The sequence below is a fragment of the Euphorbia lathyris genome, chromosome 5 (genome assembly GCF_963576675.1).
Source record: "Euphorbia lathyris chromosome 5, ddEupLath1.1, whole genome shotgun sequence".
Classification (NCBI taxonomy): Eukaryota; Viridiplantae; Streptophyta; class Magnoliopsida; order Malpighiales; family Euphorbiaceae; genus Euphorbia; species Euphorbia lathyris.
The window spans coordinates 77,464,978-77,485,948 of NC_088914.1; the positions used below are offsets into that span (position 1 = coordinate 77,464,978).

Genomic DNA, 20,971 nt, shown 5'->3' on the forward strand with positions numbered 1-20,971 from the left:
TGCTGATAGGCCCTCAGCACAAATAAGGAATAAGTATGGTGAAATCGGGTCACCTTGCCTAAGCCCTCTACCAGGAGTGATCGGGCCCACTGAATAAGGACCATTAACAATATGGTAAGTGGCCTTTGTTACACACTGCATAATTAAATTAATCCATCTATCCGCAAAGCCCAATGTGGCCATCATAAGCTTCAGGAACTCCCATTCAATCCTGTCATATGCCTTAGCCATATCAAGTTTCAGTGAAGCAAAGCCTGAATGTCCATGCGTCTTTCTGTTTAAAAAATGATTAACCTCAAATGCCAATATAACATTATCAGTAATTAAACGGCTTGGGATAAAAGCACTCTGAGCGGGTGAAATAATAAGATGGAGCACTTTCTTCAATCTATTTGCAATGACCTTGGAGAGAATCTTATAAATCACATTATAGAGGGCAATCAGTTGTAGGTCAGAAATTCGTTCTGGCTTAGACACTTTAGGGATGAGCACAAGTGTTGTATCATGAATACCATTCGACAAAGAACCCGAGTTAAGCCAATCCAGATAAGACGAAATAACCTCAGGTCCCACCACATCCTAATAGTGTTGGTAGAAGCATGGATTTAACCTATTATGTCACACCCGACCCTAAATGACCTCAATCGGCATCGGGCGTGAAATGAAAAGATAATAATCAATACTTAGGAGTCTCCAATTTATCCACATATCATTATATTACAATTGCAATACCAAAGTTCTAACCATAATTCTAACAATAAGCATCCAACTTCTAAACCTCGTCTAATCGGTCGGTAACCTTCTCTATATCCTGTACTTTCTCACCTAAAAACATTAAAACATTTAAAAACGTGAGACAAAAATCTCAGTAAGAAACTATCAGCTATCAAAACCAACTTTACTTAACATAGCTACATATATACATTTATAAAAGGATTTAATCAAAACCTTATAAAATATACTCAAAACTTAAGTTCATATATAGTCAAAGTAGTAAACCAAAACCATAAAAATATATAATCTTGTATCAATTCTTGAGTTCAAAACCTTATAAAATATTGTAATCCAATAAGTGTTTTATCAAACCAACTCGTATTTAATCAAACGTAAAACCTTATATCAAAATCAATCATAACCGAAAACATAATCCAAATGAACTTAAAACATTGTATCCATCCTCGAGTTTCTCCCCTTAAGTATCAATATATAACCACATATATAGTCGAGACGTCTCTTAATATTGCCTATCCCATATGGTCTTACCCGACACTTCTTTGCCATACCCAATAGGTCTTTCACACTGTGTACACAGGTCATGTCCCTCACTGAACATGGTCTTCAAATATGGAACCACCGATCCGGATAACTCTCGATGGATATAAAATCATAAAATCGTAAAATCATAACGTGCTCAAATATCTTTTCACAATCAAATTCCAAACTATTTCATAACCATTTATTCAAAATATCAATCCTTAATCAATAACAATTCCAAAATTAAGCCTTAAATCAAGATAATCAAGTAAAATCCGAAATTCACATAGAAGCATAATCATTAGCTTCATTTGAACCGTAATATCACAATAAAAAGCAAAATCGTGGAAAACCCCAAGTTTACAAAATACCCGTATAAACCCTGAAATATCAATTTCTGTAAATCCTTTGATTATATATATATATATATTTATCAAACTCAAAATATAGTTGATAGTTACTTACCTTGGCTATTAATTGAAAACCACAAACCCGTTTAATTCTCCTCTAAATTCTGTCTAAGCCATTTCCCTCCAAACATTGCCGAAACTCAAAAACTCTTCGGCTAGGATTTAGATCTATGTATAAGGATGCTATGGTTTCAATTTCGAGTGATTCGGACGGTCGAATCTCCGTAAATCAAAGAAACGGTAGAGAAACGGTCCGGAATCGATAATAATGGCCAAGAAGCAGAAAGAAGAGAAAAAGAATAATTAAGATGATGATGGTGTTCGGGAAGGTTTGGGATATATATCCTAAATCTGGAAAATATCCCTTTTGGTCCTCCATCTTTATATAATCTTTTAATAATTACCCTAAACTTTTAATTTACACCTAAACGCATCGAATTAACTCCAAATTTTTCCTATAACACCAAATTAATATCATATATCCAATAATTATCATATATACTAATATTAAGATATAAATTCTAGAACTTTAGACACGGACGTGACATATTAGGCCCTGGGCTTTTATCCGGGTGCATAGAAAATACAGCCAATTTAATTTCCTCAGCAACAAACGGTTGTAACAGCTCTTCAATAATCTCCGGGGAGATTTTAGTTTGAATATTGTTTAGAATATAACCAGGATCACACCCAGAAGAAGTAAAAATATCATTAAAATACGAGAGGATAAGAGTTTCCATACCAGAATCCCAGTCCACCCAAGCCCATGCATTATTTCTGAGCATGTGCAAAATATTCTTCTTCCTTCTACTGCTGGCAGCCACATGGTAAAAATTGGAATTAGTATCACTAACCTGCAACCACATCTTTTTAGCCCTCTGCTTCCAATACAATTCATGTTGCAGCAGCAGAGCATCTAACTCAACCCGAGCTACCTGAACACGAGCCTGAGCATCAGGGCCAGAGCGTCTTTTGTAGCGGTACAACACTTGATGGCACCCCCTTAACCGAACCTTGAATCTATTCCGTATAGCCGCCCCCAATCCGCTAGGGACTCACCGCACTCCCTCTGTTTTTCGAGGAGATTGGCCCCTCTCGACCGCGACCAAGCCTGTAGAACAACATCTCGGTTTCCACTTTCCCCTATTCAAGAATTTTCGAACCGGAACTTCCTCAATCTCGCGGGCACTGCCAACACCGGTGCGAGAATAAGAGCTATATAGTCCGAGCATGTAGTGTCCTCGTTGTTAACAGTAGCATCCCCAAAGATATTTAACCAAGCAGAATTAGCAAAAGCTCTGTCCAGTTTTTCCTCTACCCAGTTCCCTGAACCTCTACTCTTTTCCCAAGTAAACAGATAGCCTAACATCTTCACTTCAAACAAACCACTCTTTTCAATGGTGTTTCTGAAACCCCGAAGCAGAGAAGGCGGGTGTTGATTACCCCCCGTTTATCCGAGTGAAACAACATATCATTAAAGTCACCTATAATAACGCACGGGAGGCCTGACATACCGCTCAGGTGCTGAATTAAACGCTATGAATCAATGCGTCGAGCCCGCTCTGGAAAACCATAAAAGCCGGTTACTCGATACTCTAGCAAACCCTGTAAAGAAACTTTGAAATCAATGAAATTATTATCAAAGCCCAGCAAATTAGCACTACCATTGGTCTTCCACAAGAGCGCAAGCCCTCCACCCATATTAATTGCATCAATGAAAAAAAGTTTAGAATAAGAAAGTCTTTTTTTTATTAATTCCACTTTATTTCGGTTACATTTGACCTCCATCAAGAACACAAAGCAGGCCTAAAACGGGAAACCAAATCTACTAACTGACGAACTGTACGGGTGTTCCCTAACCCCTGATAGTTCCAACTGAGGGTACTCATAGAAAATTGTGGGCCTGGACACCAGGACCCGCTCCAGACATAGGCTGCTTCACACAACCATTCACAGCAGACACTCCTTCATTATTGTTCTCTTGACCCCAACCCGACATGGCCGACTGTCCCTCTTGACACCTCCTTTTCGTTTCTATGACTACAATGCCCTCATCCTCCACATTTCTGTTTCTTTCTAATTCGGCCAGGGGCTCTCTACACTTCATCCCCGGACCCGCTGTTTCCTTGGCACCACCAGCCGGGTTCGTTTGAGCCTCCGTGTTTTCAGTAGGGGGGATATGGAGAGGAGGGCCTTAAAATTTTCCTAATAAATTTAAGGCACATGCATTATTTGGGTGTTGCTATTTACCACCTCCATTTGGACAATTTTGCCTTTTTGATAAAAAAATTGAATTTTTGAGAAAATCTGCCAATTTTGGTCTAGAAGGATGCCGGATCCGCCCAGCCAATGGCTTGGGCGGGTGATATATCTGCTCAGCCATTGGCTGGGCGGATCCGGGACCCTCCTAGACCAAAATTTGGCATAGGCACAATTGTAGACTTTTTATTGACGGAAAATGTTAAATCGTTCAATTTTTACGACGAACAATACAAAATTTTCCAAATTTTTGTGACGAAAAATGCTAATCGTCACAAAAAGTATGCATTATGTTCATGATTTTTATTGATAAAAAAAATGTAAATTTTAATGTTTCCGACTCGTGATCATCCATTTTCGGGATTCAGTCACATATCAATTATTTTCATAGTTTCAATTATTGTTGTTCGAATTTGTGATTTTGGAGAAAGAATTTCCAGTTTTTTTATCAAAATTATAAGAAGGGCAAAAAAATCCAAATGGATGTGATAACTAGTAATTTGGGGGTGGTATTTAACAATCCACTTGTTTAAAGTGGAATAATATTCTAGTCCTTAACAATAACTTTAATATGTGGAGTATTAGTTTTTAAATGTTAGTTAAAAGGAATAAAAAGTTATATCATGTTACATAGATTTCAACAGTGCTTCAAAATATGTTATGATACCTTTTTTTTTAAAAAATTTGCGCAATGCGCTTACATTAAAGAAGAAAGAAAAATCCCCACCAGATCCGGATGTGATTCGAACCCATGACCTCCCAAGATATAGGTAAGCTCTCAACCACTAGGCTAAGAGCTTCACCACAAAATATGTTATGGTACCTTAAATTGGAAATCCTTACAGCACTCATCTGTATTTGAATTACATACACAAGATTTATTCATTTCAATTGCATCTTTTTTTCCTTTGTGATCACAAAAATAATAACAAAAGATCGAAAGGATTGAGGTATGTTGGTGCAGCTCTTACAGGAGTTCCCTAAAACTAATTCTCGTATAACCTTTGACATGTTACCTCTAGGTATAAACCATGTTCTGTGGATGTAAGTTAAAAGGTATCCTTCAATTTATTGTAGCGGATAGCTTTGTTGTCCAAATGGGAGATTCTATTTGTCTTGCAATGGTTTTATTGATCCTAGTACCAAGAAAACTTGGACCATTGGAGATAATGGTGAATGAGGAGAAATCTCCTTTCTACGGGGCAATTTTGGAAATAAGTTGCTCTTTATTTGTTCCAGGGTGCTCTTCAATTTTAATTTATTAGCTTTATTTATTTCTAAAATAATCATGTGTTGTGTTGGATCTTTGATTTTATCTTATATATAAAATTATGAATTGACAGGAGCTTGGTTTATAGAAGGCGCAGATGAAGCTTCCATTCAATGCATTTGGAACAATGGTGATGGCCAGAGATGCGAGTTGAATAGGACCAAAGCTTCTCCTACTCATTCTGATATTGTTTGTTTCTTCCAAAATTGTTATGTTCGATTTTAAACGAGTTTGAACAAAACTCCGGGTCAAGCCTAGATGTTAAGAGAAAGTAAAGTGACACCGATTAGAGGAAGATTACATTGTTTTGTGTCAATCAAATTCCTATTTTTGCATTTCCTTCAATCAAGCATTCTCAATTTTTCTTTTTCTTTGGGGGTTCGCTAAATAGATTAAGTGGGTTGCTATTTACCCTCCCCTTTTTCCTACTTACCGCCTCTAAAAAGACATATTAGCCCATTCCCTTATTTTGAAAAAAAAGTTTCAAAATTTTTAAAAAATTCCGGAAATTTTGCCTTGGCGGATCAAATGGTCCGCCACTAGACAAGGGATGGCAAATATGGTAAGAAAGGGCGGTAAGTAGGAAAAAAGGGCGGTAAATAGCAACACCCACAACAAATGTTTGAGCTTTTAAATTAGCACCTTAGTCTTATATTTCCTTTTCAATTCTTTCTCAAGAATAATCATGAAGCTGAAATTTAAGCATATAATTAGCCATTATTGTCAACATTACGTACCCCAATATCATTAAACAACTCCTTTTGTTTAGGAGCCATTACATCTCTATTCCTATACTAAACAACCTGTTGAAGCTCATTCATTCCAGCTTCTAGCTTGTCAAGTAGTTCTACTCCATGGTCCTTCTTTGATTCAGTCAGGTCTGAGATGATAAAACTCTTTTCATCCAGTTAGGTCTGAGATGATAAAACTCTTTTCATGCTTAATGGATCGAGAGATATGCAAATATTTTTCATGTTACCATTAAACTAAGATTATAAACAAAGAAAAATCTCTTAAGAGAATAAAGCCATTACCACATATTGTATTCATCCAAAAGCCAAAAGGGGTTTAAGGAGTCTTACTCTTTCCACAAAATCAATTGCCTTGACTACAACAATCTTGAGGCTTTCTGTGATATCTTCAACTGGTTTATGCACTTCCCTTATAGCTATATTGTCAATTGGAAATGCATATGTTAAGAGTGCTCCTCGTTCTTTAATCGGTGGTTTAGATATTAACACGGCTAGAACAAGCAATGCAGGACTAGATGCATGTGCATCACCAGACCAATTGAATAAAGGTGATCCAATAATTAATCCAACTGCCAAAGTAAGAGAAATTGCACAATGCTTCAAAGAAAATGACTTCCCTCTCTGCTCAACAAATTATCTTAATTGATCATTTCAATTCCTAAAAATTAAACCTGAAAGAAAACTGCTATATAATTTAAGCTATGAATATCCAAATCCAAATCAACTCCTACCAGTGAACATGTTTTCTCTATCCCAGAGAAACTTTTAAACTCTAGGGGTTTTGAATAAGTCATTTCTTCAAAAAGCTTGAGTATAGCGAACCCAATTTTCAAATTTCCATTTTATCCATTGGCGAATTAAAATATGAAGTCCTATGAAAACGAGCATACAAGTTTGAACGGTCTAAATCAACATAGGTTACCCATAAATTTCCAGCCACTGATTTAAAAGTAAAGTCAATCGGGTGAAAGTGTAAAAACTAAATGTGGTAGCATAATTAAAGCATTACTGACTCTAAAATTCGACGTAGTTTTTTATCATTGGGTTAAGGCTGATACAAATTATTAATTAAACATCTAGGTGCCGGCCTAGAGCACCAAGCAGCAAAATGGTGGAAATTTACAGAATCAAAACGACTTCTTGCTAAGTCAAGCCTGATTTCTGAAGACGAGTTCAGAATCAGCTAGAAAGGAATAGAGAGGAAGAGAAATGGCATGAGGACTTTCATAGTTGGAGTTAAAGAAATTTTCCGCTATATAACAAAGACATATAATATCAAGAAACAAAATCCATCACCCAAAATCAGAAGCACATAAAGCAAACAAAAAAAAATGATATTTTAAGAATTTAAAGCTTGAAATTGACCAAAGGAATAGAAATGTAAGATTTTACCAAAACCAAACAAAAAAGCAAAAATTACCTAATATTTATGTTACAGCTGTTTCTAATATTTCCAAAAGATCACCAATTGTAAAAGAGACACGAGATTGTCGAAGAGTCGGCATGGTGGAAAATGTAATCAATGAAAGGCGACTGAAGCAGAGATGCTGTGAGGAGATGCATCGTGTTAAAGAAAGATGGAGAGAGGAGTAGAAGACCGGAAGAACAATTGACCGGTAAAATAATTGAATTGCTTGTTAATATAATTGGGTGGTCGAGATTAATATTAATTATAATCAACCGTGATCTAAGCAAAGTAACCTTACTTTGTTTTTCTAAGTAACCATAGCCTACATCTACATGTATATACGTGCTAAGTATGCTACACGGAATGAAAATAAAATGGGTTAAATTAGTAGGGTTACGCTATGTTTACTTTTTTGACAAAGTAAGTCTTACTTTGTCTTTTCCACCATTAGATGATAATGAACTTTGACAAAGTAAACTCATCCAATGGTAGAAAAAACAAAGTAAAACTTACTTTATAGGGTTAAATTAGTAGGATTAGACTATGTTTACTTTGTTTTTGACAAAGTAAGTCTTATTTTGTCTTTTCCACTATTGGATGATAATGAACTTTGACAAAGTAAACTCATCCAATGATAGAAAAAACAAAGTAAGTGGTGGAGCTAAATTATTACGTAAAAGACCTAATAAAAAGATGGATTAAGATGCAGGGACTTAATCGATTTTAAACTTAGGCAAGGCAACCAGGGTTTAATTAAAATATGGAGGACCTGATTGAAACAATTTAAACAATGGGGACTCGAATCAGATGAATTTATACAAAATGGGGGCAATTTACGAATAAGAAAAGTTGGATATAAATTTGGATATTAGGGCTTTTACCTCACTTGTGCTCCAGCAGTTACCCTTCACGTTCTTTCTCTTGTCTCTTCTTTCACTTCCTCTGTGCAAAACGCAGCTCCTTCCGTGGCTGCCGGTTCTCTTCGATCTGCCGTATGCGCTGGTTCTCCTATTTACGTCAGTGTCAAATTCTACTCTTCCTTGCAACAACCCTTCTTTTTCCCTTCCTTCAGTGTAAGACTTCTTTGATCGATGGTCTGATTCTTTTAACGGCGGCGGATCCACGGTGAGTTCTCGCCTTCTCTTCCTCTTATTTCCTTTCTTCTTGGTTTCTAGTGCGATTTTCTGTGGTTTTTCGGTTTGCATGTCTCTGATTTTTAATTTCTTCGTGTAGATCTGCTCGTTGTGAACGTCAATGACGGTGGTCAGAGGTGGTGTACGGTGATTAGAGATCCATCTTACGGGTTCTGGCGAACGGATGTCACATTGACTGGAGGCCGTGGAAGATCTGGAAAGCAAATTAGCAAATTTATAACAGGTTAAGTTTGTACATAAATTCTATTGAGTCATGTTTCGAATATAATTCGGTAATTTTACCGACTTATACCAAAATATGTCAAATTAGCATTAATAACACAATTTTCCCTAATAAATTATTTTTGAAATAATACCTTTTCGGTTGTATACATGCTTCTTATACATTGATGTCTTATTTTTATCATGTTTGAAATGTTTTCTGTGACCTATAAATTTAGGCTGATCTTACATTTTAGCTTCTTAATTTCATTTTATTCTATGGTAAGAAAAGTAGTCAGGTTTGTGTTTCGGTACAGATTTGTGTTTGTGTAGGATAAAGTGAGAAATCTCTTTGTTGTGCTTTGGTACAGATTTGTGTTTTCCTTTACTTCCTATTTCATCTGTACAAGTCTATTATTTCATATTTGGTACTTTTTGTCTATATTTGTGTGTGGGGGTCTGTTATTGCTGTGATTGTCATCATGCGCTTATGTCAGGATGAATGTGTTTTTGAGTGCTATCGAGATAATTAGTCTTGCACATTATGTTAGTATCTTATTTTAACTATGGACAAGTTAGTAGCCTTTATCTTTATGTCATAGGCTGTTTATCGTGTCAAGTCTATGCTTGTCAATTTTTTGTAACTTTTCATTTATTTTCTGATGTTTATTGATCACAGTAATGAGAAGGATGAGAGAAGGGAAATGGCATTGCTTATAGCCTTTCTTGACTTTGTACGATTAAGTCTAGGATTACATGACATTTTGATGATGGCTTCTCTCTAGTTTTATTTTCAGTTTCGATTGCTAACTCCCTTTACTTTTGTACTTCATGTTGAATTAAGCCACTGATTGACTGTTTTGTTGAATATGGTAGGGTGTGGACTGGTTGCTATGCACTGGTTGTACAAGGTTGAAGATATGCCAATGTAAGTAAAAACGGTATCAATTTGGCTTTCAAATTTCTCACTATTTATTGTAATATAGAAAGTTAACCTTTCTCTTTCTTCTTAATTATTATGGTTTAATTACAATTATTTATATTAATTACTAAACATCTCTCTTATCATAAATAAAAGTAAATTTCAGTTCTTTTTTTTATAAAAAAGAGAATACATTTAAGAAAATATTGCCGAAAGTGTATTGGTAATACAAAGACAACATATAAAAAAAAGACTAAATTAAAAATCCTAAAACAACCTCTATTTGAGACCGAAAGGAGTATAATATTAACATAATATATTATCGGTTTTAACACCATAATTTTGTTGATAGTCAAATTTTGATCTTCTTAATTTTAAATCATGATTTCACCACTACTTTGATCAACATACATATTATCATTCTAGTACTACATGAACAATAAAACAAGCATAATAAATTTATTGTAACCGAAACTAAACTTCAATGATTTTATTTTAAAATTTAACGATCTTAAATTGGCAAGGGAAGGCTTGCCCCCATTACACCCTTGTGGTGGGACCCCTCCTCGGACCCTCGCTCAGCGGGGACGCGTAGTGCGACCGGGCCGCCCTTTTTTTTATTTTAAAATTTAACGATCTATTAACTATACTTCATTAAAGAAGTGATAATTTCAATAGACACTTTCAAAGAGTTAAGTTAAATATAAAAGTTGAGGATCCGGAGTGTGTACCTTGTTTGTTTGTTCCACTTGTATCAGGTTGGATAGATTTTCTATCTATCACATGTGTACGGTTCCAGAAAAGAAAAAGAAAATAACCTCGTACGACAAGGGAACCGTGAGATTAAGGAAAGGGTGCAAGTGCACAACTCTTTTACCAAATGTACAAAAGAACTATGAATATGTAGGACTAAAGTTTAAATAGCATATAATTATTGGGGAAAAACAAGAAGACAAAGAAACCATCCTCCTTTTGCTCTTTAGGTCCTCTTTCTCTGTTTCTCTCTCTCTCTCTCTCCTGTTTGGTTTCAGTAGGGCTTCTCTCTAACGCTTCTCCCTTACTTATTGCTCTGCGGCACACGTTATCATAGCGGTCTCTATCTTACGGTTTTCGAAGGTAAGTTCTATTTCATATTTCTCCGCTTTCGTTCTGGTCTCTACTCGCCAGAAACTATTTGTGAAGCAGAATTAGAAATTTAGTGTATTGACCAATGCGTAATTACGTCAATATTGCATTTTTAATGATTTTTCTTTAAATTACTATCGGAATTTGATAGTTACAGTTGTTGATTATTAATTTGTTTATTTATTTTGGGTTGATCAGGTTAGAGGAAGTATATGCTTTCTAGGGTTTGATTTGTGTGATCTCTTTTTACCGGTAGATCTGTTGCAATAAGGAGTGGAATACTTAACATTCTCGATAAGGGAGCAATTTTAGGGTTAGGGGTTTTTGGGTTTATTTGATGCGTTGATCAGAGGCCGCCATACGGGTAGAGTATTTGGGTGGGACCCTGAGATGGCCAATCCCGGAGTCGGGAACAAGTTTGTCTCTGTGAATCTTAATAAATCATATGGGCAGCAACAATATCATCAGCATCATCATAATACTCAGCATCATTCAAGCTCTTATGGGTCCAACCGCAACCGGCCTTTTGGAGGTGGAGGAGGGATGGTGGTACTTTCCCGGCCTCGTAGCTTGCAGAAGGCTTCTAGGCCGAAGCTTTCTATTCCACCCCCCTTGAATCTACCCTCATTGCGTAAGGAGCATGAGAAGTTTGATTCAGTTGGATCAGGCGGGGGGCCTGCAGGAGGTGGTCTTGGGGGTGGGCCTCGTCCTAGTTCCTCAGGTATGGGCTGGACCAAGCCGGTTGCTATTGCCATACAGGAAAAAGAAGTCAGTGATGATCAGACAGTGGATAACTCTAGTAACAGTCAAGTTTCTAATCAGGGATCGTTAGGTGTTGTTAATGGGGTTAGTAAAGGAACTGGTAGCAGTTTGTACACACCGCCCTCAGCTAGAACAGTGATTCCTGCAGTTTCTGTTCCTTCCCGTGGTCACCCAGTGATGGAGAGAGCTGCAGTTTTTAGGGGTGAGGATTTCCCGTCTTTGAAGGCTTCTTTGCCAGCCAATTCTGGGCCCGAGAAGAAACAGAAGGATGGTATGCATCAGAAATCGAAGCAGTTGCCTGACGAGTTGGTTAATGAACGGGGGAATACTTCCCATTTGAGTACATTTGTTGACATGCGCCCACAGTTGCACTCAAGGAGTAACATTGTTAATGGTTTGCGGGACAGTGGTGCTGAAAGTCGTGGTTCTCTCATGTCTGAGAAACATCGAAAGCAGGAAGACTTACTTCCAGGACAGTTGCCATTAGTGCGGTTGAATCCTAGGTCAGATTGGACAGATGATGAGCGTGATACAGGACTTAGTTTGACAGAAAGAGGGAGAGATTATGGATTTTCCAAGCATGAAACTTTCTTGGACATGGATTTTGATTTTCCAAGGCCTAGTATTTTACCTCAGAAACCTGGTCATTATCTCTTTGACAGACGGGGGCAACAGGACAATGAAACTGGAAATATTTCTTCCAATGAAGTCACCAAGGTGGATAATTTTGGGAGAGATGTTAAAATGCCTAGTAGAGAGGGAGTGGATGGAAGCTCATGGAGAGTTCCTTCACCTCTCTCTAGTGATAGATATGGTGTCCAAGATGATGGGAACGAAAAAAATGGTATTGGCATGAGGCCATCTAGTATGAACAGAGAAGCAACCAAGGAGAACAAGTACATGCCATCACCTTTCCGTGACAATTCCCAGGATGCTGGGCATGCACTTGGGAGGCATCCTTGGAATAACAAGATGGACTCTTTTGGCAATCGGGGGTCTGACGGGAACAATAGAGAGCAGTTTGGTAATGGAAAATACAACAAATACAGAGGCAATACACATCAGAGTAGCTCACTAACCAAATCATCATTTTCTTTGGGTGGTAGAGGGCCTCCAATTAATGATCCAATATTGAATTTTGGTAGGGATAGGCGCTCATTCTCAAAGAGCGAAAAGCCTTATTTAGAGGATCCCTTCATGAAGGAGTATGGGTCTGCTCCTTTTGATGGACGAGATCCCCTTTTCGGGCCTTTAGTTGGAATTTTGAAGAAAAAGAAAGAGTTGTTTAAACAAACTGATTTTCATGATCCTGTAAGGGAATCTTTTGAGGCTGAACTTGAGGAAGTTCAAAAGTTGCAAGAACAGCGGCGGCAACTTATGAATGAAGAACAAGCAAGAGCGATGGAGATGGCTCAGAGAGAAGAGGAAGAGAGGATACGTCTGGCCAGGGAACAAGAAGAACAACAAAGAAGGTTGGAAGAAGAGAGATTGGAAACCATGCGGAGAGCTGAACAAGAGAAGTTGGAATCCATGCGGAGAGCTGAAGAGCTGAGGATAGCTAGGGAGGAGGAGAAACGCAGATTGAATATGGAGGATGAGAGGAGGAAACAGGCTGCTAAGCTGAAGCTTTTAGAATTGGAGGAAAGAATTGCAAGAAGAAATGCTGAAGGAGAAAGGAGTGGTAACACTAGTTCTTCTGGTGTGGCAGATGAGAAATTTTCAGGGATGGTATCAGAAAAGAATGTTTCGAAGGTGGCAGATGTGGGTGATTGGGAAGATAGTGAAAGGATGGTTGAGAGGATCACAACTTCAGCATCATCTGATTCTTCAGGCATGAATAGACCTTTTGAGATGGGCTCCAGATCTCAATTTCATAGAGATGGCTCTCCTGCCTTTTTGGACAGGGGAAAAATTGGCAATTCGTGGAAGAGGGATGTATTTGAAAATGCGAACAGCTCAACTTTCTTTCCACAGGACCAGGAGTATGGTCACCATAGTCCGAGGCAGGATGCATCTGTGGGAGGAAGAACTCATTCTAGGAAAGAGTTCTATGGGGGATCTGGATTTGTTCCTTCGAGGATTTATCATACAGGAGGAATTCCTGATTCTCATCTGGATGATCTGGGTCAGAGTAAGGGTCAGAGGTGGAACATGTCGGGCGATGGAGATCCTTATGGTAGAAGGATGGAGATTGATTCTGAATTTCATGAGAATCTTACTGAGAGGTTTGGTGATGCTGGATGGCCACCTAATCGTTCTCGTGGCAATCCCTATCCTCCAAACCATGAAAGGATGTATCAAAATCCAGAGGCAGATGGGCTTTATTCCTTTGGGAGGTCACGATATTCCATGAAGCAACCTCGTGTCCTACCCCCTCCACTGAATTCAGTGCTCAGAAATCCTTACAGAGCTGATATTGATGGTCCTGGTCCCTCAATTTTTCCAGAACGTGATATGCATTATAATATTGGTCCAAGAAATGAGTCTTCCACGCAGGCTAGGTATGACAGCAGCCACCAAGAGAATGTTGGACGTGCTGAAAGAATTGATGCCCGACAAGAACATACGGAGAATGTAGCATACAAGATGGATAGGAACTTAGCAAGATGTGATTCACAGTCATCACTCTCTGTTTCAAGCCCTCCTGATTCTCCTGTTCATCTTTCACATGATGACTTGGATGAATTTGCAGATTCTCAGGCATTATCAGGCAATGAGGGCAAAGATGTTGCCTTGTTGGGAAAAGGGGACGAGCATGCAACTTTACCTATTGGAGCTGAGAAAGTGAATTTGATGAGCGAGTCAAGTGTTGTCTCTATAGGGGATGATGAAGAATGGACTATTGAAAATGATCAACGGTTGCAGGAACAAGAAGAATACGATGAGGATGTAGATGGTTATGGTGAGGAAGATGAAGCGCATGATGTAGAAGATGATAATGCTAATCTGGCCCAGGATTTTGAAGACATGCATATGGAGGAGAAAGTTTCTTCTGACATGATAGAGAACCTGGTCCTTGGCTTCAATGAGGGTGTAGAAGTTGGGATGCCAAATGATGAATTTGAAAGAAGCTCAAGGAATGAAGAAACCAAATTCGTTGCTCAACAAAATTCTGTGGAAGAGCAAGGGTCATTCGAAGGGATGGATGGTGATGGACAAGCCCACCTACCTGGGGATTCTACTAAGACAATTGAAAATTCTGCAAGAATTTTCCAGGAAAATGAGAAGGCACTGCAAAATTTAGTAATTCAACCAAAAAATGTTCCTCAAACATCTTCAGCATCCGAATTTACTGTTGATAGTTCTAGTACTTCTGGCTTGACCACGCAACTGCAGATTTCATCTTCATCAGGACAGACTGTCATGCCAGGTGTTCCTTCTGTTCTCGGTCAGCCTGAGGTACCAGTTAAGCTACAGTTTGGGCTGTTCTCTGGTCCTTCTCTCATACCATCACCAGTTCCAGCCATACAGATCGGTTCTATACAGATGCCTCTTCATCTTCACACACCAGTTGGCCCATCCCTCACTCAAATGCATCCTTCTCAACCTCATCTCTTTCAATTTGGTCAGCTAAGGTATACATCTCCTATTTCGCAGGGGATATTACCATTGGCTCCACAGTCAATGTCTTTCATGCAGCCCAATGTTCCAAATAATTTTCCTCTGAATCAGAATGGAGGTTCTCTAACTGTTCAATCAGGTCAAGACAATGCTTCACATGGTCTTATCAAAAGTGATTATTTGTCTGCTTCAATGGATAACCAATCAGGTCTTCTTCCAAGGAATTTAAATGTATCTCACGGTCAAGCTTCAAAACAGCAAAATTCATTACCACCAAGTGGAAGTGCAAATGTCACGGTAAAGACGCAGCGCCACCAAGGAGAAATATCTCACATGGAAGATAGCAATTCTAAGCCGGAATCAGGTGTCCGAGCAAGAGATTCATTGGGGAAAAATTTCAGAGGCTCCACTAGACAATGGGAAGGCCAGCCTCAAAATGGTGCATACCAGTCTGGGTATAAAGAAAAAGATATAACCGCATCAAAGGGTCGGGGAATATTATCAGGAGGGAGAGGGAAAAGGTATTCCTTTGCTGTAAAAAATTCTGTCTCAAAATCATCTTTGCAGGCTAAGGAAAATTTTCGCCACGATTCCAGTGGATTTCACAGACCTCGACGTCCGCGGACTGAATTTCGGGTTCGGGAAAGTTCGGATAAGAGGCAGTCTGCTATGATTGTTTCATCTAGTCCTCATGGGGTGGATGATAGGTCCAATATCAGTGGTAGGGTAACTGGAGCAAGGAGCATCTCTACGAGGGCAGTTGTGCCAAATAGACCATCAAAACAGACAATTGATTCAGAAGGCTTGCATTCTCGTACTATTGGGCCATGGGAAGTGGATTCTGGAAGTAAGTTTGAAAAGGGAGGTGGAAAAGAATCTTTGAGAAAGAATCAGGGTATTGCACACTCAGGAGAGGATGTTGATGCACCTTTGCAAAGTGGGGTTGTACGCGTTTTTGAGCAACCTGGCATAGAAGCTCCAAGTGATGATGACGATTTTATCGAGGTGAGGTCAAAGAGGCAAATGCTCAATGATCGCCGGGAACAGAGAGAGAAAGAAATTAAAGCAAAGTCTCGGGTTTTGAAGGTTCGTCCGAATTTATACTTGCATATAGTTGGTTTCTTTTATTATAGGAAATAAATGTTGCTGAATGACTTTTTCACTTGGGTTAGTTAGTGCTTTCTGTTTATTGTAGCAAATTGAATGCTGGTCAATGACACTTTCTTTTGTTGATGCTTCCAGTTGCCACGGAAACAACGTTCTAGCTCTCAAAGTAAAATTGTATCTGTCACCTCGGATAAGATCCCTTTATCAGTGGGAGCAGAAGTATCAAACAGTGGTCACTCGGATTATGTTAGCTCTGATGGGCATGGCTTAGCCAACGTTGAAGTGTCTGCTGGATTTAATTCTCCTGTGATGTCCCAACCATTGCCTCCAATTGGAACTCCTGCTGTGAAAACTGATGCCCAGGCAGATATAAGATCCCAGACAATCAAGTAACTGTTTTTTCAAGGAATTTGTATTGTTAAATACAAATACGCCTGTTTAGATGCATATTTCTAATATTTTTCTCCCACAGGTCCTTCCAGCCAAGCTCTCTACCTGCTGTATCAGGTGGTGGAAAGAATCTTGCCACAGGTCTAATGTTCGAGAGCAAGCATAAGATTCTTGATAATGCCCAAGCATCTTTGGGTGCTTGGGGTAATTCCCGGATTAACCAACAAGTATGTGAATATTTTAGCTAGCATTTTGGCAATGATTATAATTGAGATATTTAAATGCTCCTCAACTTCTCTCTCTCTCTTTTTCAATTTTGGTAAACACTGCACATTGCATTAAGGAAGCATAAAGAATTTTGGTGATTAGTGAGTCTTATGGCTTTTGTTTCTATCTTCCATTATTTTGGTCGAATCTTCTTAATTTTTTCGTTAACCTCTGTTATTGACACTTTTTAACATTTAAGAGATATAACTAGATCTCTGAAACTCCGCTACTGGGGGCATGTTCTTTCACTGTGAAACTTCCATATTTGCATCTCACATTGTGTCTGCTTCAACTCTTCTGAGTTCTGACTTAGTCTCTGAATATCCATTGCTTTTTCCTTTTTTTTGAAGCATTTTTCATCTTGCTTCTTTGATATATGAATTTAATCCAATCTATGTCAGGCTTAGTGATATTGGCATGCTTATTCATTGTCTATAGTTTCATATTTCTATCTCACATAGTTAGCTTCAACTCTGGAAAGGGGAAATGAATTAAATGGGATGACGAATTTTGTTTTTTCAATTTATTTTATTTCCTGTGGTGGAGAAAACCTATCCACTTTTTATACTATAATGGATAAAATTGGAGGAGAGTCATGAGAGCAAATATGATTTAAGCTCGAGTTAACATAATCTTGCTGATAAGATTTCAAACTGCAGAAAGATTAAAGAGAACGAGCAAGCTGATAAATGTTATTTTATTGTTCTAGTTATGCTTTTTCATGGATGGTTGTTCCATGGCATATTATATATTCAACGTCATTGATTTAGTTTTTCTTCGGAATGATGTTTGCCTTGCACCATAAGCCATTCTGTTCTACTTGTGAATATATTGAGTCAATTTGAGAAATTAATATATTTGATCTGGTAGGTTATGGCTCTAACCCAGAGTCAACTTGACGATGCTATGAAGCCTGCACAGGTCGATTCAAATTCTTCTATTGGAGATCCTTCTAAATCAGTTGGTGATTCAGCATCCATCTTGATTAAGGAGAAGTCTTTTTCTTCTGCTGCAAGCCCTATCAATTCATTACTTGCAGGGGAAAAAATTCAGTTTGGTGGGCATACTTTTTCTGGTAAACTTGCATATGATCTTAGTTTTCTTGCTTGATTATATTTGAAGTATTGTTTTCCTCTCTTTCCAGGTGCTGTTACATCTCCAACCATTCTTCCTCCTACTAGCCGTGCTCTGTGCCATGGGATAGGGCCTCCAGGTCCATGTCGAGCAGACATCCAAATTTCTCACAATCTCGCTTCAGCTGAAAATGATTGTTCTCTTTTCTTTGAAAAAGAGAAACGCTCCAATGAAACTTGTGCTCATTTGGTGGATTGTGAGGCAGAGGCAGAAGCAGCTGCCTCAGCCATTGCTGTTGCAGCTATCAGTAGTGATGAGATTGTTGATAACAGGATTGGTGCAGGTCCTATCTCTGCTTCAGATTCCAAAAATTTTAGTGGTGCAGATATTGATAGTATAACAGCAGGTGGTTATTTTTTCCATGCAACCTTTCCAGGAATCTGTACTTCTATGTCCACTAGGATACTAAGTTGTTTTGTTTGCCTGTGCTTTTGTTCTGGCAGGTGTGTCTGGAGATCAACAGTTATCAAGTCAATCTAGAGCTGAAGAGTCTCTCAGTGTTGCTCTGCCTGCTGATCTTTCTGTTGAGACACCACCAATTTCTCTGTGGCCCCCTGTACCTAGCCCTCATAATTCTTCTAGTCAGATGCTTTCTCATGTCCCTGGAGGCCCAGCTTCTCATTTTCCTTTCTATGAGATGAACCCGATGTTGGGGGGACCTATCTTTGCATTTGGGCCTCATGATGAGTCTGCATCTCCTCAGTCACAACCCCAGAAGAGTAATGCATCAGTGTCTGGTCCACTTGGAACCTGGCAACATCATTCTGGTGTAGATTCATTCTATGGCCCTCCAGCAGGTTTCACTGGCCCTTTCATCAGCCCCCCTGGAAGCATTCCTGGGGTTCAGGGTCCACCGCATATGGTTGTCTATAACCATTTTGCTCCTGTTGGACAATTTGGACAAGTTGGATTAAGTTTCATGGGTACCACCTACCTGCCATCAGGGAAGCAACCTGATTGGAAGCATAACCCTCCATCTTCTGTCATTGGGGTTGGTGAAGGGGAGATGAATAGTTTGAATATGGTTTCTGCACCCCGCAATCCCATCAATATGCCAGCTCCTATCCAGCATCTTGCCCCTGGGTCACCACTTATGCCTATGGGATCTCCTTTAGCTATGTTTGATGTTTCACCTTTCCAGGTAAAAGTCTTGGCCTAGATTTTGAATGGCTGGCAAAGTGATTGTTACCCTTTCAGAAAAATAAATGATCATACTATGATTGAGATTGCATGTCCATGCAGGTGAAAACCATTGGTTATGTGATATGTGCTTTTTGCTGAGCAAAATGTATCTACTCTCTCCGTTCCATTATACAAGTCATTTTAGAAAGTGATTTTTTTTCCAAAATATAAGTCGTTCTAGTTTTCCAAGAATTTTTATTTTAGTTTTTCAGTCCAAGCATTGCATTTTTGTCTTGGTTTTCAATATATCCATGTGTTATTTAACATTCCAAGGGTTATTCCCCAACCATTACATGAGCGAGAATTTTTTTTAAGTTAACCAATATAAATTCATTAATTTGACTCCATATTAATTGTATTTCTTAATGCAATGTGAAATGCCTTGGAATGACTCATATAATGACTCATATAATGGAATGGTGAGTATTTATTTATTTTGTAAAAATCTTGCATAAAAGCTACTTTACAGATATTGTTCAAGTTTTTTCTTGCTGTTCTTTTGATGGGCATGGGAGTGTGCTGCAAGCTGTTATGTTGGGGTTTAGCCTTATGTTATGAAGGCTGACGATCCCTTTACATCAAATGCAATGTTTGATACCCTATTGCATGGTTGCCACTAACATTTCGTTTGGTTAAATTATTGTTTACAGTCCTCGCCTGACATGTCAGTTCAAGCTCGATGGTCGCATGTTCCTTCATCGCCTCTTCAATCTGTTCCTGTGTCAATGCCTTTGCAACCGCAGGCAGAAGGCACATTATCTTCTCAATTTAACCATGGACCTGGTGTTGACCAACCATTGGCTAATAGGTTTTCAGATTCTAGAACAGTTGCATCCTCCGAGAATAAAAATAAGAAGTTCCCCGCAGGTACAGATGCAACCGTGTTGCCAGATGAACTTGGGTTGGTGGACCCTTCAAGCGCTACAGGTGGTGCTACTTCAACACAGAATGTGGTTGCTAGGAGCTCATCCGCCAGCACCATTCCAGATGGTGTGCAGAATGGGAATGGAAATGGAAATGGGAGCAACAGCACAAATGGTGCTTTCAAGTCACAATCTTCGCATCAAAAGAGTGCTTCTGCCCAGCACTATGGGTATGGTTACCAAAGAGGAGGCAATGTTTCTCAGAAGAACAGTTCCGGGAGTGAATGGTCCCACCGAAGGATGGGGTATCAAGGAAGGAATCAACCTTTGGGTCCAGAAAAGAACTTTCCCCCTTCAAAGCTGAAGCAGATTTATGTAGCTAAGCAGACAGCAACAGGTGGGACATCCTCGACTTGATGAAGGGAATAGAAGATAAGGACAGACACGTACATGTTTCTGGTGAAAGTTTTGATTTTATAATTGGCAGGGCAGAGTAGAGGTGGAGCAGTTGGGAGCTTGAAGAGAATAATATGGTAAGGTATGGGTTTGATTTTATAGTTTAGGCCGTGTGTTGTTGGCTGCACAGACCAAATTGTAATTTTCGTTGGGATTCATGTATTTATAATTCTTGTTCATTCACCTGTTGGTGCTGCCTCTTACTATAAAATGATATTTTTACCAACTCCTTCCCACTTTCTAATAACAGAAATTGAGGTTTCACTTAACATTTCAGGTTCACTTGTTTCTATTGGCAAATCAAAGTTGCAGAAACCACCCAAGTACCAAGTCTACTCAAATTTTATTTGAACATGCTCATTTATTATTATTATTATACAATTATCACAAGTTACAAACCATGATACATTTATACACATTGTTTGTGCTCGATTTTATCTATTTTACATGACCGGGTGTGTTTATTTGCACATTGTCTTCTTAATATAACATAA

General features: G+C 38.7%; 1 protein-coding gene across 2 annotated transcripts; it reads left to right on the forward strand.

Annotated features, from left to right (window-relative positions):
* Positions 1–8,247: 8,247 nt before the first annotated feature.
* On the forward strand, positions 8,248–20,748 carry LOC136229967 (uncharacterized). 2 transcript variants are annotated; one of them, XM_066018855.1, is made up of 10 exons: positions 8,248–8,478; positions 8,587–8,730; positions 9,585–9,636; positions 10,954–16,164; positions 16,321–16,574; positions 16,658–16,802; positions 17,713–17,917; positions 17,987–18,322; positions 18,420–19,117; positions 19,809–20,748. In XM_066018855.1, exons 4-10 carry the CDS (start codon positions 11,146–11,148, stop codon positions 20,436–20,438), a joined length of 7,287 nt encoding a protein of 2,428 aa, XP_065874927.1. In that variant the 5' UTR covers positions 8,248–8,478; positions 8,587–8,730; positions 9,585–9,636; positions 10,954–11,145; the 3' UTR covers positions 20,439–20,748. The 2 variants fall into 2 exon arrangements, with proteins under 2 accessions (XP_065874927.1, XP_065874928.1); XM_066018856.1 differs by having other exon boundaries at positions 17,713–17,899.
* The last annotated feature ends 223 nt before the right edge of the window (positions 20,749–20,971 follow it).

What these genes read in the sequence shown, in the direction of transcription:
- LOC136229967 (XM_066018855.1), top strand. Translation starts at nt 11,146, where the DNA reads ATGGCCAATCCCGGAGTCGGGAACAAGTTTGTCTCTGTGAATCTTAAT. An exon ending in CAAAGTCTCGGGTTTTGAAG is followed by an intron (nt 16,165 to 16,320) that starts GTTCGTCCGAAT and finishes TGATGCTTCCAG; the next exon opens with TTGCCACGGAAACAACGTTC. An exon ending in ATTCCCGGATTAACCAACAA is followed by an intron (nt 16,803 to 17,712) that starts GTATGTGAATAT and finishes TTGATCTGGTAG; the next exon opens with GTTATGGCTCTAACCCAGAG.